The sequence below is a fragment of the Onychomys torridus genome, chromosome 10, assembly GCF_903995425.1.
Source record: "Onychomys torridus chromosome 10, mOncTor1.1, whole genome shotgun sequence".
Taxonomy (NCBI): domain Eukaryota; kingdom Metazoa; phylum Chordata; class Mammalia; order Rodentia; family Cricetidae; genus Onychomys; species Onychomys torridus.
In genome coordinates this window covers 44205885-44222259 of record NC_050452.1, presented here as the reverse complement: position 1 = coordinate 44222259, position 16375 = coordinate 44205885, and the positions used below count along the sequence as shown (strand labels likewise).

At 40.0% G+C, this 16375-nt stretch overlaps 1 protein-coding gene across 6 annotated transcripts in view; it reads left to right on the top strand.

The window, feature by feature from the left end:
- The window catches only part of N4bp2 (NEDD4 binding protein 2), a 78543-nt gene that overhangs the window by 52847 nt on the left and 9321 nt on the right, over positions 1-16375 (top strand). For all 6 annotated transcript variants that reach the window (XM_036200822.1, XM_036200821.1, XM_036200820.1 and 3 more), the window contains 4 exons: positions 2800-2918; positions 4937-5075; positions 8294-8485; positions 9983-10151. In XM_036200822.1, coding sequence (XP_036056715.1) covers positions 2800-2918; positions 4937-5075; positions 8294-8485; positions 9983-10151 — 619 coding nt within the window. The remainder of the gene's footprint in view (positions 1-2799; positions 2919-4936; positions 5076-8293; positions 8486-9982; positions 10152-16375) is intronic.

The window sequence follows — 16375 nt, the reverse complement described above, 5'->3', positions numbered from 1 at the left end:
TTTCTCCTGTCTACTCTTCAACTAAAGTTCAATGGGAACTCTATTTTAAATCTTAACTTCCTTTTTGTTTTTACTTCGGTGCACTTACTTGAAGCCATTGGTAAATGGGATTTCTTTCATATTTCTTTTTAGTTTTTCATTTTTATTTTTGGAAATGAGAACTAAAGGTGTTAAGCATTAAAGGGAGGCTTTGGGAGTTCAGCTACCGAGGGGAAAGTGATCCGTGAGCGTGAGCGTGAGCAGGAGGCGTCACGTTTGCGGTGTGGGACTCCCAGAGTCCCCTTCTGTATCTGGCTGCAGTGCACGGAATTCCGTGTAGAGCAGAGGAACTCTTCACACTCACTTCCCTGTTGCCTTCATGACAAGTGCCTGGCGCTGCACTTCCGTGTAGAACAGCTTCAAGTACTGTCTTGGGATTGGACTGCTGTTTCACATGTCCTTCATAATCCTCCTAAAAGAAATGGGAAAGACCTAACTTTAGGCTTGAATAGTATAATAGTTTTGCTAAATGCTGTTTCCATCACTGAAACTTAGCTCTTGTTTCTGACCTGACTCGTAATCTCACTAGTAGGTAACAAATGACTGTCTTTTGACTTCACAATTCAGTGCTTTTTCTTTCTTTCTTTTTTTTTTTTTTGAGACAGAATTTCTCTTTGTAGCTTTGTGCCTGTCTTGGAACTCGCTCTGTAGACCAGGCTGGCCTCAAACTCACAAAGATCCGCCTGGCTCTGCCTCCTCAGTGCTGGGATTAAAGGCGTGCGCCACCACCTCCTGGCTTGCATTTTTTTTTTTTTATCGGTAATTTTCCCTTTCTTTTTTTTTTTTAAAACAAATTGAGTAATAGAAGACAAGAGCTGGAGGGTGGTAGAGCTCAGGAGGCAGAGGCAGGCAGATCTCTGAGTTTGAGGACAGCCCGGGCTATACAAAGAAACCCTGTATCAAGAGAGTCTCTTGATGTTTCATTTTCACTGGTCCCAAAGGAGAGAAAACACTTTTCTATATCTCTGGAAGAAAGAAAGGAAGCAACCCTCACATATACTAACCACTAAAGCGCAAACATTCATTGTAGGATGATGAGATTGTGAGTTGATAGTCTATCCGTGTTTAGAAACGTAATCGCCTGTTGGGTCACTAGGAACTCAGTAGCACTGAGGATTGTTTTGGGGGTAGTGGTGTATATTCAGGCTATAGAGCATATGTGAAATATTTTATTATTCTTTGTTTTTTATTTTATTGTTGTTATTCGAGATAGGATTTCTCCGTGTAGTTTTGGTGCCTGTCCTGGAACTCACTCTGTAAACCAGGTTGACCTCAGACTCACTGAGATCCGCCTGCCTCTGCTTCCCAAGTGCTGGGATTAAAGGCATACGCCACCACCGCCCGGCTTTTTTTTTTTTTTGAAGAATCTTTATCATAATCTTAGTTTAGAATTTGAAAGAATTCTAAGGCCTTGGGAGATGGCTCAGGGGGTCAGAATACTTGCTGCCAAGCGTGAGTACTTGAGTTCAAATCTCCCAACACCATCATAGAATTTTTAAAATTGGGTGTGCTACGACCTGAGCTTTTGGAGGCGGAGACAGGAAGAAACCTGGGGAGAGCCTGTCTAAAAGGAAGAAGGTAGAAAGTGGTAGCGCCTCCACAGGGGGCATGCAGTGCATGCCACTAAGTGTCGCACAGATGGGGTGGGTGGACAGAGAAAGGTTGTACTTTAGGAAAGTGCGCTTAGTCTGACACTTTGACTTTATTTACTTATTTATTTAAATTTTAACTTTTTGCGCTAGGATCTCAATTTATATCCCAGACTGTCCTTGAACTCCAGCCTTTCTGTCTTAAAATCAAGCATTATAGGCATATCTGGATAGGTAGCTTTATGGATTGTGAAAAATATTAATACTCACATTGTTATTTTTGAGTAAATGTATTTGTGAAAAAATTTTAAGTAATTAGGAGTTAGAATTTGTGACATTTATACATTGTAGTTTCTGCCCATTGAGGAGAACATGGTTTTGAGGATGTTCGCAGCATCACACAGTAACCCTTAATGAGGGAGGACTCAGGGGAGACATGTATCTCAGGTTTCAGTCCCAGAGAAGCCATACTTCTCCTGAGTGACTGGTTTGTTTTACATTTGTGGACACTGAGACACCTCCTCCCCCTTTGCTTTGGCCACTAAGGGCTCAGAACTGAATTGTAGCAGCTGTATAGGGTTTTGTGGCATGGACTTACATACTAATTTTACTTGCTAGCTTTATCCTGTATTCTTGCCTTTATTTTCTCTAATCTTTGACTTCATTTATTTATATCCTGTTTTTTAATAGACAGTTACATTGATTAAAGATGAATAATATCCCAAATAAAGCATCATTAGGTGATTTGTTGTATGAATATCATCGTGTATTTACACCAGCCTCGTATGGCTTACTCCACACTTAGGCTATATGGTACAGCATATACCAGTATATGTGTGGCTCCTCATTTACTGACACATTGTTATGTGGTTCATGACTTTCTGTCCTTGTTAAACCATGTAATAGACTGGGTTGGGTTTGTGTATGTATATGTGTGTATGTGATTGTATGTATTTATGAACTCCCTCAAATACTTGACAAAAATGGAATATAAATAAATAGTATAAGAATACTTATATTACTAACCTCAGCCTTTGATCAGTGAGGAAAGTCTGTGATTGCTTATAAATTGTTGGTCTTTTTGCAACAAAATAATTAGGTTTTGTTCAGTATTGTCTGGCTTATAGATTTCATCTTGAGGGTGATTTTTTTTTTTCCTCTTTCTTTTTAGAAAAGGGAGACACTTATATTTGAAAAAGACTGTGCCACTAAACTAAAGGAGAAGCAGCTCTTTAAAATATTTCCAGCCATTAACCAAAATTTCCTGGTGGACATCTTCAAAGACCACAAGTGAGTGCTAGAAGGACTGGCTGTGATCTTTACTCTGGTGTCACTGGTGGTATGTCCCAAACAGTCCCTAGTGTTCATCTTCTGATTAAATGTCATGTAAATAATTAAATTTAGATTTATATATATAATACAGAAAGTGAAAATTTCTAGCTCTTTGTATTCCATGTTCCTTTTTTCTTTAATTTTTTTGTTACCTTTTCCCCATGAGAAACTGGCTCAGCTAACATGGGCTGAGGCGTAGACAGTGCTTTGCTTCCATTTTTAAATGAGAACCTCACGGTGTTGAGTAGAGTTTGTTATAATACAAATATCAACATGGAGGTGTTTATCTGTGTTGGATTTTGGAAGGAAATTGAAACTATGTATAGATACCAGAAAGACTTATGGGATATAGAGGATGCAATTAAAAGAAACAGTATCAACATGGAGGTGTTTATCTGTGTTGGATTTTGGAAGGAAATTGAAACTATGTATAGATACCAGAAAGACTTATGGGATATAGAGGATGCAATTAAAAGAAACAGTGTAGCTAATGTTTCTCAAATAAGGCCTAGAACTCAGTGTGGAGGGTACAGGCATGTCGCAAGTTCTTGACCAGCAGGGGCTGCATAGCCTGACTCCAAAATGAATAATTAAAAGAAGTTAGAAAATTGAGTTATCAGCGTTACCTCCTACTGCTACTTTGCTACTTACACGGATTGAACCCAGGACCCCACACATTCTTGTTTTATTAAAATCAACTAATGGTCTCATGTGTCCCAGGCTGCCTTTAAACTTGCTGTATAGCTAAGAATGACCTTAAACTTCTGACCTTTTTGCCTCAAGGGCTAGGATTACAGGTATCTGCCATCATGGCCAGTTCTATACAGTTCTGGGGATCAAACCCAGGGCTTCCTGCATGTTAGACAAGTGCTCTACCAGCTGGGCCACATCCCCAGCCCAGTTAATTTTGACTGGTATGTAACCTAAAATTATGCATATTAATGAGTCATACAATTTTGATGAATGTGTACATTGTATAGTGTTCAATCAGGTTAAACTTTTTTTTTTCAGACACCTGAATTTTTTACTTGTTCATTCGTTCATGTATTTATTGTGTGTGCAGTCAATAAGGTGTAAGTGGGAGGTCAGAAGACAACATGTGAGACCTGGATTTCCCTTTTCACCAAGTGGATCCTGAGGATCAAACTCAGGGCGTCAGGTGTGGCAGCAAGAACCTTTACCTGTTGAGCTATTGTACCTGCCCGTTGTTGTTGTTGTTATTATTATTATTACTGTTAGAAACCTCCAAGTCTTAGACTAGAGAGGTGACTGATTGGGTAAGAGTGGTGGCTGCGCGTCAGAGGACCAGAGTTAGATTACTAACACCCACATGGTGGCTCGCAGCTGCCAGCAACTCCAGTGCCAGGACTTCCTGATGCCTTCTTCTGGCCTCCTCAGGTACCAGGCATGCGTGTGGTACACACACACATACAGGTGAAACATCCATACATGGAAAACAGATCCTTAGTATTATTTAAAAAAAAAAGTTTTTTGTTTTGTCTTGTTTTGGTTTTTTTTGACAGCATTAAGGAGGCAGAGGCAGGCAGATCTCTGTGAGTTCAGACCAGCCTGGTCTTTATAGCAAGTTCCAAAGCAGCCAGGACTATATTATGAGACCTATCTTAACCAAGGGAAAAAAAATTGAGACCCAATTACTCATTATTTTTCCTGAGATTTCCCAGAGGTCATTCTTGAATCTATCTTATACTTAAAATTTTTTTAGTATTATTTTTTATTTCATGTATATGAGTGTTTGCCTACATGTATGTATGTATGTGCACCCCATGTGTGTCTAAGGTTCTCAGTAGGCACAAGAGGGCATTAGATTCCTTGGAACCAAGAGTCACAGACTGTTGGGAAAACCTGAGTTCCCTGCAGAAACACCTGGGTCTCAACCACTGAGCCATCTCCACACTCAGAAATTGCTTGAATTTGTGCCACAGAACTTTCATTTTCTTAATGTTATATTTAAACAGCTATTCACTGGAACACACAGTACAGTTTCTAAACTGTGTTCTTGAAGGAGACCCTGTGAAAACAGTTGTAGCTCAGGAATGTGTTCACCAAAATGAGAATATCACTTCTCATCCTACACAGAAATCGAAAGAGAAAAAGGTATGGAGTGATTTGATCTTTTATCCTGTTGGCAAATAAATGTATATAAAATATGGTTTGCTTATGGAGTATAATAATTTAGTGGTTACTTTTCACCCTTTTGACTACTTTGAAAGTTTAATGACCAATAACATATTTGGTTTAGAATTTCTGTGTACTCCAAAGAATGAATTATACTTAATATGTTTTTGTTGAATATATTGATTCCATGACAAGCATTGAAATTCCTGTAGGTTATGTGTAGACTTTCCCAGGTAGACACAGTAGAGTATGTGGGCAGAAACATTTAACCTTGAGTGCCAAACTTTTTCTTAAGTGGTTTCTCTATTTTACCTTGACATTATTTTATTTATGTTTGGATTACTCATAATAAATCCTTAGAAATATAATTGATTTTTATGTATTAATCTTGTATCAGCATTAAAACTTTTTGTTGTTGCTTTTTTATTTTTATTTTATGTATTTGGTTATTCTACTTGCATGTATGTATATATGTTCACCATGTATGTGCAGGGCTTCTAGTTACAAAGGGTTGTAAGCCTCCATGTGGGTGCTAGGAACCAAACCCCAGGGCCTTTGCGAGAGCATCAAGTGCTCTTTACCATTTTGTTTGTTTTTGAGACAGGGGTTTCTCTGTGTAGCCCTGGCTAGCCTGGACTCTCTATGTAGACCAGGCTGGCCTCAAACTCAGAGATCTGCCTCTGTCCCCTAAGTGCTGGTATTAAAGGTGTGGGCAACCATGCCTGACTCATAATGAAGTTTTTTGAAGAGCATGGTGATGTCTGTTATTTCAAGACTTTACAGTCTCAGGATCTAAGCAAAGTATTAGTGAGGAAATTATGTAACTAACTGTTAATTTGTGTATTAGGTCAGTTTTTGTAAATCTTCCTTTATTTTTATCAATTAGATATATATGTGTATTATATAGTACATATAATATTTTTATAGTATTACTATAAATTAAATGATAGACTTTTAAGATTTTAAACCTATGTGTCATTGAAGATTGTCTTATAAAGTATATTATAAATGTAATTCTTGGTAATATTTCTAAGCAAAATGCTATTTTCCAGCTTGTTAAATTCTAGTAAGTAACCTCAATCAAATATATCAATAAAAGCATTTTTTTCTGGAGCTGAGGACCGAACTCAGTGCCTTGTGCTTGCTAGGCAAGCGCTCTACCACTGAGCTAAATCTCCAACCCAAGCATTTTTTAAAGTATTGAAAATTATGATTTTGTTTGGTTTTGAATACACATAAAATGTTTATTAAATTACATAGTAGGACATGTATGACTTACAATACTTTTAAGGTATCAAAGAAATTAATTGAAAACATTTATCTATTAAGATAAAGTTAAGATGATAGATGGTGGCACACATCTTTAATCCCAGCACCCAGGAAGCAGAGGCAGGAGGAGCTCTGTGAGTTTGAGGCCAGCCTCGTCTACAGAGCGAGTTCCAGGATGGTCAGGGATACACAGAGAATTCATGTCTTGAAAAAACAAAACAAGAGAAAAAAAAAAAAAAAAAGATAAAGCCAAGACGTAGACTGCTGTTTGCAAGCAGTTCTCTGCAGACAGTGACTTTGGAGAATTAATGAAAAGCTAGGTTGACTTGGAGATTACTATATTTCATTTTTTAAACATTAGCTTTTGATATTCTAAAGACAATTGGATATACTGTCCGAGGATATTATCTAAAAAATGCAGTTTTCTTACTTACTGGAAAGCATATGGAAAGTTTGCATAATTATCATTTATCTTTTGTTTTACATTAGAGAATTCTCTAAGAATATGTTTTAGATAATAATTATATCACATATACCTGTGGATGCATACACACAAAAACACTTTGTTGCTGTGTTTGGTTTCTGAGAGAGGATCTTGCCATGTAGCTTATACTGTTCTCAATCAGATTGCTTTGCGTCCATGATACTGGGATTGTGAGGGACAGGGATGATTCTAAAAGGTTACTGAATTTCTCTAACTGATCATGGTGGCTAATGGTAGGTTGAAACTGACCCGTAAGTGTATATATGATTTTTACTATCTGCCATGATAACTACACGAGGTATTCTGTTGAATTTTAATTGTTTTTCATTGGCTTTTAAAAACCGTAAGTTGAAAATTCTCATTGTTACCACAAAACTTTTTGTTTGTTTGTTTAAAGCAAGACATCATGTATCTCTGGCTGACTTTATACTCCCTGTATAGGCAAGAGTATATATCTTAAACCTTGAAGAATGACCTGCCTCTACCCTTGAGTGCTGGGAGGATAGGTGTGTCACACTATCTAAGGCTTGAAACTCTTGAATAGGCTTAAGCACAAACCAAAACATGGATTTCTGTGCTGAATACATTCATACTGCTCTCTGACTATCTTACTTTCTATCTTTAGGCTTGATTTATGATCTGATTATATTTTAATGATTTTGAAGAATATTTCAGTGTCTCTTAAAAGTGGTTAAAGAAGGGGTAATGTTACTAACTTGAAAAAGCTAATGGTAGTGCATGCTTGACTTACATTGTAGACACCGAGGAAATCTCTCTGAGAAGAAAGAGATGAGTCTATTTTGTTGGCTTTTTCTTTGGGGGGGGGGGTTGTTTTGTTTTTTAAGATTTATTTATTTATTATGTATATAGCTACAGTATTCTGTCTGTATGTGTGCCTGTAGGCCAGAAGAGGGCACTAGATCTCATTATAGAAGGTTGTGGCCACAATGTGGTTGCTGGGAATTGAACTCAGGACCTATGGAAGAGCAGCCAGTGCCCTTAACCTCTGAGCCATCTCTCCAGCCCCTTGTTTTTATTTTTTTTTGAGACAGTTTCTCTGTGTAGTCCTGGCTGTCCTGGAACTCTCTGTAGACAAAGCTGGATGTGTTGGCTTTGAACTCAGAGATTTGACTGTCTTTACCTCCCAAGTGCTAAGATTAAAGATCTGTATGCAGCACCATTCCTGACTGATTTTTCCTTTTGTTCAGTCTCATATGTCCAGACTGGCTTCCAGTTACTGTGTAGCCAAGGCTGCCCTGATTGTCCTGTCTGTTTATGATCATACCACTTTCTGATCTTCCTGCTTTTCTTCCCAGCTAAGTACTAGGATTATAGGCACGTGCCACCATGCCTGGCTCATAGCCTGCTTTATATATGCATTTTCTGGTGGTAAGACATCCATTTTTCAATCTTTATTTGTGTATTACATGTTATGTTCTTCTAGGCAAAGAAGTCAAGAGAGAGTGATGACCCCATGGGTGACTCGTCGTCATTCCAGGATTTTGAGTACCCAGAGTATGATGACTACAGGGCAGAGGCGTTCCTGCACCAGCAGAAGAGGGTGGAGTGCTACAGCAAGGCCAAGGAAGCCTACCGCATGGGCAAGAAGAACGTGGCCACCTTCTACGCCCAGCAGGTGAAGTGGGAAACTGATTACAGTTTGTTTGTCAATTTAAGTAGTCTGAAGCACATGATGCTTACTTTAAGTTTTTGCTTAATAAGTGTTTGGGAAAGAATTTAGAGATTATGTAGGTGACATATAGAGTGGCCTAGTCTGAGAGAGTCCTATGACTGAGGACTTTGTCTGCTTTCTCGGCTCTCACTGCTTCTCTGTGTGTGTGTAGTTCATGAGTTACAGTGTCTTGGGTGTATTTTCCTTTAGAGTAAATCAAATCACCTAATGGTCTCCTGAGCAGTCTATTGTTCAATAGCATGTCTCAGCAGATAGAAGTTTCCTGGAGGAAAGAAAGCAGAGAAGTTTGTCCTAGACTGGAGTCTTACATTGTCTATAATGTTTGGGTTTTTAATAAGGTGCTTTATTCATTTACTTATTTGTGTGTGTGTGTGTGTGTGTGTGTGTGTGTGTGTGTATGTGTATGGCGTTTTGTGTGTGTATTTGGTACGTGCAAAGGAGTGTGGGAGTGCATGTCCCTGTGCACACGGGCCAGAAGAGGATACCGAGTGTCCTCCCCTGTCACTCCCATTTACTGCCATAAGGCAGGCAGTGAGGAAGTACCAAACCAGAAGCCCACCCTTTCAGCTTCCCCTGATGCTGGGGTTAAGGCACATACGGGCATGCCCCGCTTTTACATTGACATGGACTCTCAAGTCTTAAGCTTGCACAGCAGGTGTTCCTAACCACTGAGCCATTCCCTTAGCCTCTAAGCATCACTTTTATGTTCACAAAGAAGAAAAGGTTATTAATATTTCTCAAGAGAATAAGGTTTCTTGCTGGGCTCATTTTGCATGGTAATGTAAGAAGTGCCCTCTTCGTTTCTGTGCCCCGCGCTCACTCTTTGGTTACTAACAGAAGTGTCAAACAGTACAGCTCTGTGAGGCCCAACAACAGACCTTGGCGTGGGTAACTAGAGAAGATGCTAGAAGGGATCGTCAAACTGAGGCCCAGGATTATCAAAGAATACACTTGTATTAATCAAGCATTAAACCAGTTGGTTCTTGAGCCAAATATTATTGTTTCCTTTTATGATTTTTGTTAAAGAATTTTTTATTTTTACTTTACAAATTATGATTGAGTAGTTTAAGAACAATATTATTTAGTTACTGAAATTTCCAAGGTTTGGTTCATCCTTGTCTTTTAGCTTGTTACATCAAGATGTTAGATTTAGTGTTCTGGTTTTTATTTAGGGCACTTTTGCTTCTTGATTGTCTAAGTCAGCAGTTCTCAACCTGTGGGTCACAAATTGAGCATGCATATCAGATCTCCTGAATATGAGATATTTACATTATGATTCCTAACAGTAGCAGAATTACAGTTATGAAGTAGCAAAGAAATACATTTACGACTGGGGTCACCGCCACATGAGGCGCTGTAGTAAAGGGTCGCGGCACTAGGAAGGAGGAGGACTGCTGGTCTAAGTGACTGCTGAAGGTGGCTGTTGTGTCCTGGTTAAAGGGCAGTCTCCATGAGCAGAAGATGAAAGAGGCCAATCACCTGGCGGCTGTGGAGATCTTCGAGAAAGTCAACGCCTCTCTGCTGCCACAGAACGTCCTAGACCTCCATGGGCTGCATGTGGACGAAGCGATAGAGCATTTGACGACTGTTTTACAGCAGAAAACGGAAGGTAGGAGTGTGCTGATGACCTTGCCAAATGCAGAGACTCTTCCTGCCTGTGCAGACGGAGGCCATCTGCCTCTTTGTAGACATCCCTGTGAGTCATTCTTCAAAGAATTTTCATGGGTGTGACTTTAAGATTTCCTTACTGGAATTACTTGAATCTCTTTGTTCTATCTGTTAAAGAATGAGGTACCTTGTCATGTGGGATCCTCTGTGACTTACAGAAGCGACCTGCCTAGAATATTGTCTGCAGTAGGTGTTTGCTCATTTACAAAAGTAAGTAAGGTGACAGGAGTTTGGCAGAGCTGCTCCCCAAGGCAGACTTCCTGGGTGCCTTCAGTGTGTCATTGCACTTCCTCCTGCTGGTATCTAGTCACATGGTCAGTAGGAAAGGTCACACCTGTAGTCTCCTAAATTCTGCATCTTCCCAGGACCTTCAGCTGGAGCTTTTTCTAGACTTCATTCAGTGTCATGCATTTCACGTACGTTCAGTGTCTTGCTTCATTTTCATCATCAATTGGTAGTGTTCCATAGAAAGCTCAGTCTGTTTTCGTTATCTCAGACACTAATGCTGGAGGTCATCTGTTTGTTCTTACTAGAGAAGTTTGGAATTATAGATGCCTACATTGTCATTCTTACATATACCTTTACCAATTCAGTTCATACCACTTGTGATGAAGTAGGGTTGATATATAAGGTTGAAAATTCATCTGGTTTTTCTGAAACATTGCAACTATGTTGAAGAGGTTACAGAATAATATAAAAAATGCCCATGGACCAATGAATCCAGTAACAAAAGTGCAGATATTTTACTGTTTCTCTCTCTCTCTCTCTCTCTCTCTCTCTCTCTCTCTCTCTTTTTTAAAAGATTTATTTATTTATTATATGGTGTTCTACCTGTATGTCTGCCTGCAGGCCAGAAGAGGGTACCAGATCTCATTGCGGATGGTTGTGAGCCACCATGTGGTTCCTGGGAATTGAACTCGGGACCTCTGGAAGAACAGCCAGTGCTCTTAACCTCTGAGCCATCTCTCCAGCCCAGTTTCTCATTTTTTTAATAGGATCTTTATTGACAGATAATTCACATAGTATACAATTTTCCTGTTTGCTCATTTGATAAACTTTAGTCCAGCATCCTCATAGGCCCATGACACCATCACCACATCCTGTTTTAGACCATCGCTGTCTTTCCTTTTTTTCTGAATGCCAAATGCCGTTTATTGAAGGAGGGAGGAGGTCTTAAATACAGGCTTACAGCACAATGGGAGAACCCCGGAGGATACACAGACAAGGAACTTCCCTTAAGCATTCAGGAGGGTGGAATCTCACAGGGAATTAGCATAGGGAGGATATCAAGGTCAAGGTCAGCAAGCAAGGCAACAGTTACTCAAAACGGGGGTCAGGGCCCTACTGGTCCCCCACTTTTACTAAAAAATGAGCTTCTGACTTAGGTTACGTGGGACATCAGCAGGTCACCTTACCGTCATGGAGACACCTGTGCAGACCACACAGGCGCTCTGTGTTAGGTTGGTGAGCGTCCCCTCAGAAATTACCCGTCTCTGAATACTCATTATCATACAGGCTCAATTGTGTGAGAGCTGCAGAGTTAACTGTTGCCAAAGATCTCTAAGTGGCGCTGGGCTTGCAATCTGTGTGTTTCGACACAGAAAAGACCAACAGAAGTCTTAACCCACCCATAGCCGGTAGGCTAAAGGCAGCTGAGCCATTCCCTTCCTTAACGAGCCTTACTGCAAATTGGAGTCCTTGTAAGATTCCAAAAGCAAATGGAATTTGAGTTTATAAATTTATAACTGTCAAAGCCAATTGAAGTGTATGTAACTATTGATTTAAATTTGTCATGCCCAATAGAATGAAAGATTAATTAACTGTGGTAGCTTCTTTTGCTGCCAAGGTCTCCACTGTGCTAGCTGTAGTAACCAGTTATGAAATGGCAATCCCAGAAACAGTAGTAGTGGTGGTCATCACTGTTATAACAGCAACAACGGCAGCAGTGATGTCAAATTGTCTTCTGGAGCGTGTGGGTATCCACTGGCATGGACACAACTCCAGGAACACAAACCACTGAGGCTCATTTTTCTTGATCCCAGCATGACTAAAGCTGGCAGTTCTGCAAGAGAACAACTAAGAACCATAAAGAAAAAACAGGCAGCTCACAAGGAGCAGAACTAATGGTTTCATAATGGCTATATTCAGGCTCACAAATTTTAAGGTATCTTCAAAGGGGGCTAAAGGAATTTAAGGAGGCCAAAAAATGTTGCATAGAGCCACTCCTGAAAAGTAGGTACTACCTACTCCAGCTTGAATAGGATTGTGAGAATGAAAATGCTTAGCTGGCACGCTACTGTTAATAAATGGAGGTCAGTGATCTTCAATGTTATCCTTAATCTCCAAGGTGTCTAGGTGACACGTTCTCAAACATACTTGAAAAAGCAGTTACCATCCATTACCTTCTGGAGAATCCAACCGCATGGCTGCAGTTCCTAGGCTTACGTTAATGCTTGCCAAGGCTGGCCCTATTGGGCTTTCAATCCCCATTGGCATTGGAAGAGGAGAGTTTTTCACTAAGGCCCAATAGGTCTCTGCCATGTTGGGCTTCAGCTGCAGCCATAGGGCACACACAGTGCTCAGAAACCCAATGAGAAATGTCATTGTCCTGAGGAAACACATAAGCAGAACCCCGGGCCGACACCAACACTATATTGGGTCCCCTCCGAGTGTCAGTAGAAAGATCCTTCCATTGCTCCAGAAGGTGGTTTGCAACAGGAGCCCTCCAGTGCTTATCTGTAGTGGATACTCCAGCAGAATCCACCAATAAAAAATGTAAATATATAATACAAGGGAAAGAATAGAATGTGGAGAGGAGTGATGAGCCCCTAGTTTCCCCTTTTTGCTTTAGCAAAATATGTTTGTTTGTTTTTTTAATAGTTCAAATTTTTCTTTTTTCTTTTTTAAAAATTAATTCATTTTTCTATTATCAGCTTGATACAGTATAAATTCTTACCTTAATAGTGTAATGTTTCATTGAGGGTTTCTCAGTAATTGAGTAAAACCAAATCTTATTATAAGCCACAGTCATCCTAGGGTCCCCCCTGCTATATAGCCTCCCTGATTCTGGGAGTTGCAGTCTGATTGTTCTTTGCTTTACATCTAGTATCCACTTATGAGTGAGGACATACCATGTTTGTCCTTCTGAGTCTGGGTTACCTCACTCAGGATGATTTTTTCTAGTTCCATCCATTTGCCTGCAAATTTCATGCTGTCATTGTTTTTCTCTGCTGAGTAGTACTCCATTGTGTATATGTACTACATTTTCTTAATCCATTCTTCAGTTGATGGGCATCTAGGTTGTTCTCAGGTTCTGGCTATTAAAAATAATGCTGCTATGAACATAGTTGAGCATTTTAAAACGCTTACTTATTACACTTATCTCCAATCTCTCTCTTCCTTTCTTTTCTAATGGAAATCAACATCATAAAATCTATTCTATATCCTTCCTGTCCATTAAAAATATCTTCATTGGTGGTGCACGCCTTTAATCCCAGCACTCGGGAGGCAGAGGTAGGTGGATCTCTGTGAGTTCGAGGCCAGGCTGGGCTACAGAGTGAGTTCCAGGAAAGGCACCAAAGCTACATAGAGAAACCTTGTGTCGAAAAACAAATAATAATAATATCTTCACTATATATGCACATTCCTCTGTTCAGTATATGTGACTTCTTTTTGTTTTCTCTACCTTATGTTTTGAGGGGGGGTCTCTTACTGAACCTGGACCGTGTTGATTTGATGGACTGACTGGCCAGCAAAGCTGGGTCCCTCCTGTTAATCTTCCCAGTGCTGACATGACAGTCAGGCACCACTGCTCTGAGCTTTACACGGATGCTGGGTATTGAATTCAGGTCTTTGTGTTTGTGTGACAGGATTGTGTTTTATTTTTTAAAAGATTTATATATTTTATGTGCATTTGTGTTTTGTCTGCATGTATATCTGTAGGGGTGTCAGATATCCTGGAACTGGAGGTGCGGACAGTTGTGAGTTGCTATGTGGGTGCTGGGAATTGAACCCAGGTCCTCTGGAAAAGCGGGCTAATACTGCTAAGCCATTTCTCCAGCCCCAAAACTTTTTTTTTTTTTTTTGAGACAGTTTCTCTGTCTATCCTTGGCTGTCCTAGACTCTATGTAGACCAGGCTGTCCTCAAACTCACAGAGATCCACTTGCCTCTGCCTCTGAATGGAATGCTAGGATCATAAGGCGTGCACACCACACTTGGCTGTTCCAGTACTTTAAAACAGTTTTCTCCCCAGCCCCTGAAAAGTTGTTTTTTTGCTGAACCATTTGAAAATAAGTTGTAGATGTTGTGGTGATTTAATTCTAAATACCCTTGCAGGTATAACTCTTGAGGATAGAGTCATTCTCCTGCCTAGCCATTACACTCTGATTTTGAAGACCCTGAACATCAGTCGTGACATTTTGTCTAGCACACAGGCCACACATAGCTGTGTCTTTCCTCCTTCTCCCTGGGATCTAGTTAGGCATAGCATGTTTTAGTTGACTATCCTAAATACTTTGCTATAATATGAAATAGTTCTTTTCTTTCTTTTTTTTTTTTTCCCCGAGACAGGGTTTCTCTGTGTAGTTTTGGTGCCTTTCCTGGATCTCGCTCTGTAGACCAGACTGGCCTCAAACTCACACAGATCCGCCAGCCTCCCGAGTGCTGGGATTAAAGGCCTACGCCACCACTGCCGGCCTCTTTTTTCTTCAATGCCATTGACATTTATGCGGGCTCCAAGCTTATGCCCTACATTTCAAATGTGTGTAACTATTTCCTTTTCTTTAGACATTCAGATTTAATTTAATTTTTTTTATATATATACTACATGGGTGACTGGAAAGGCCACCCTAGGTTATATTGTATGATATCTTTAGAAACTATATTGATTACATTGGTAATGTTTCAGCTGTTCTTGGTGAATAGATCAGGAGACATTCATGGCCAGTTTTTCCTAATATTGAAGAGGTTGTTGGATGCCTTAGTTAAGTGAGGACTTGTATCAGATTTCTCTGTGGTTGAAAATATACCCTTACTAATTAGTAGTCTTCTATGGTTGATACTCTTAACCACTGTTATCAGAATATTTTATCTAATGATTTTAGCATCTGTTGATAGCCCTTGGCCAAGTAAATTATTACATTGGTAGTTGCTTGATGGAGTTACAGTTTCTTGTTTGCTTTCTTGTTGTTTTTCTCCTCTTTTAATGGAAACATTTCTCTGTCCTGGAACTCTCTCTGTAGATCAGGCTGTCTGTAAACTCAGAGGACTGTCTGCCGCTGCTCCCAAATGCTAGGATTAAAGGCATGCGTCACCATGCCCATCAAGTTATAATTAAAAAAAAAAAAATTCTGTATTTTTTAGCTGAAATTGTTTTACAGATCTTCCTACTCCAGTACTTAAATTTTTTAAAATTTATTATAGGTGTATGAATATTTTGCTTGCATGAATATCTGTGTACTATTTGTTTGCCTGGTCAGAAGGGGACATTGGATCCCCTTGAGTTAGAATTATGGATGATTGTGAGCCTCTGTGTGTGCTGGAGCCAAACTTGGGTCCTCTGTAAGAGAAGTGATTGCTTGTAACTGCTGAGCCATCTCTCTAGTCCAGTACTCCAGGACTTTTAAAAGCTAGAATCTTGGTGTCAGGAGATGATGTTGTGTGATCCTGGGACATAGAAACAGATGCTCAGTCCAGATAAAGAGTCCATGACAGAAAAGCCTACGACACCACTGAAGGCTGACTTGGTGAACAAACTAGTGAGTTTATTGAGGTTACTTATAGAAGTATGGATGTGATGGTTTGGATGAGAATGATCTCCTAGACGCTCATGTATTTGAGTCTCCAGTTGGTGGGACTGTTTGGGAACGACTAAGAGGTGTGGCCTTATTGGAGGAGAAGTGTCTGTGGTGAGGGCTTTGAGGTTTCAAAAGCCCAGACCATTCCTAGTTAGCTCTTTGCCTCATACTGTTGGATAATGATGTAAGCTCCAGGCTACTGCTCAGCGCTGTGTCTGTGCTCCTTGTCAGGATGGTCATGGGCTGACTGTAACCTTCTGGAACTGTAAGCTCCCAATAAACATCCTTCCATAAGTTGCCATGGTTACAGTGTTTCTGTGCAGCAGAAGGAAAGTGTCTAAGACAATGCATGGGTGAGGAGTTACTGTT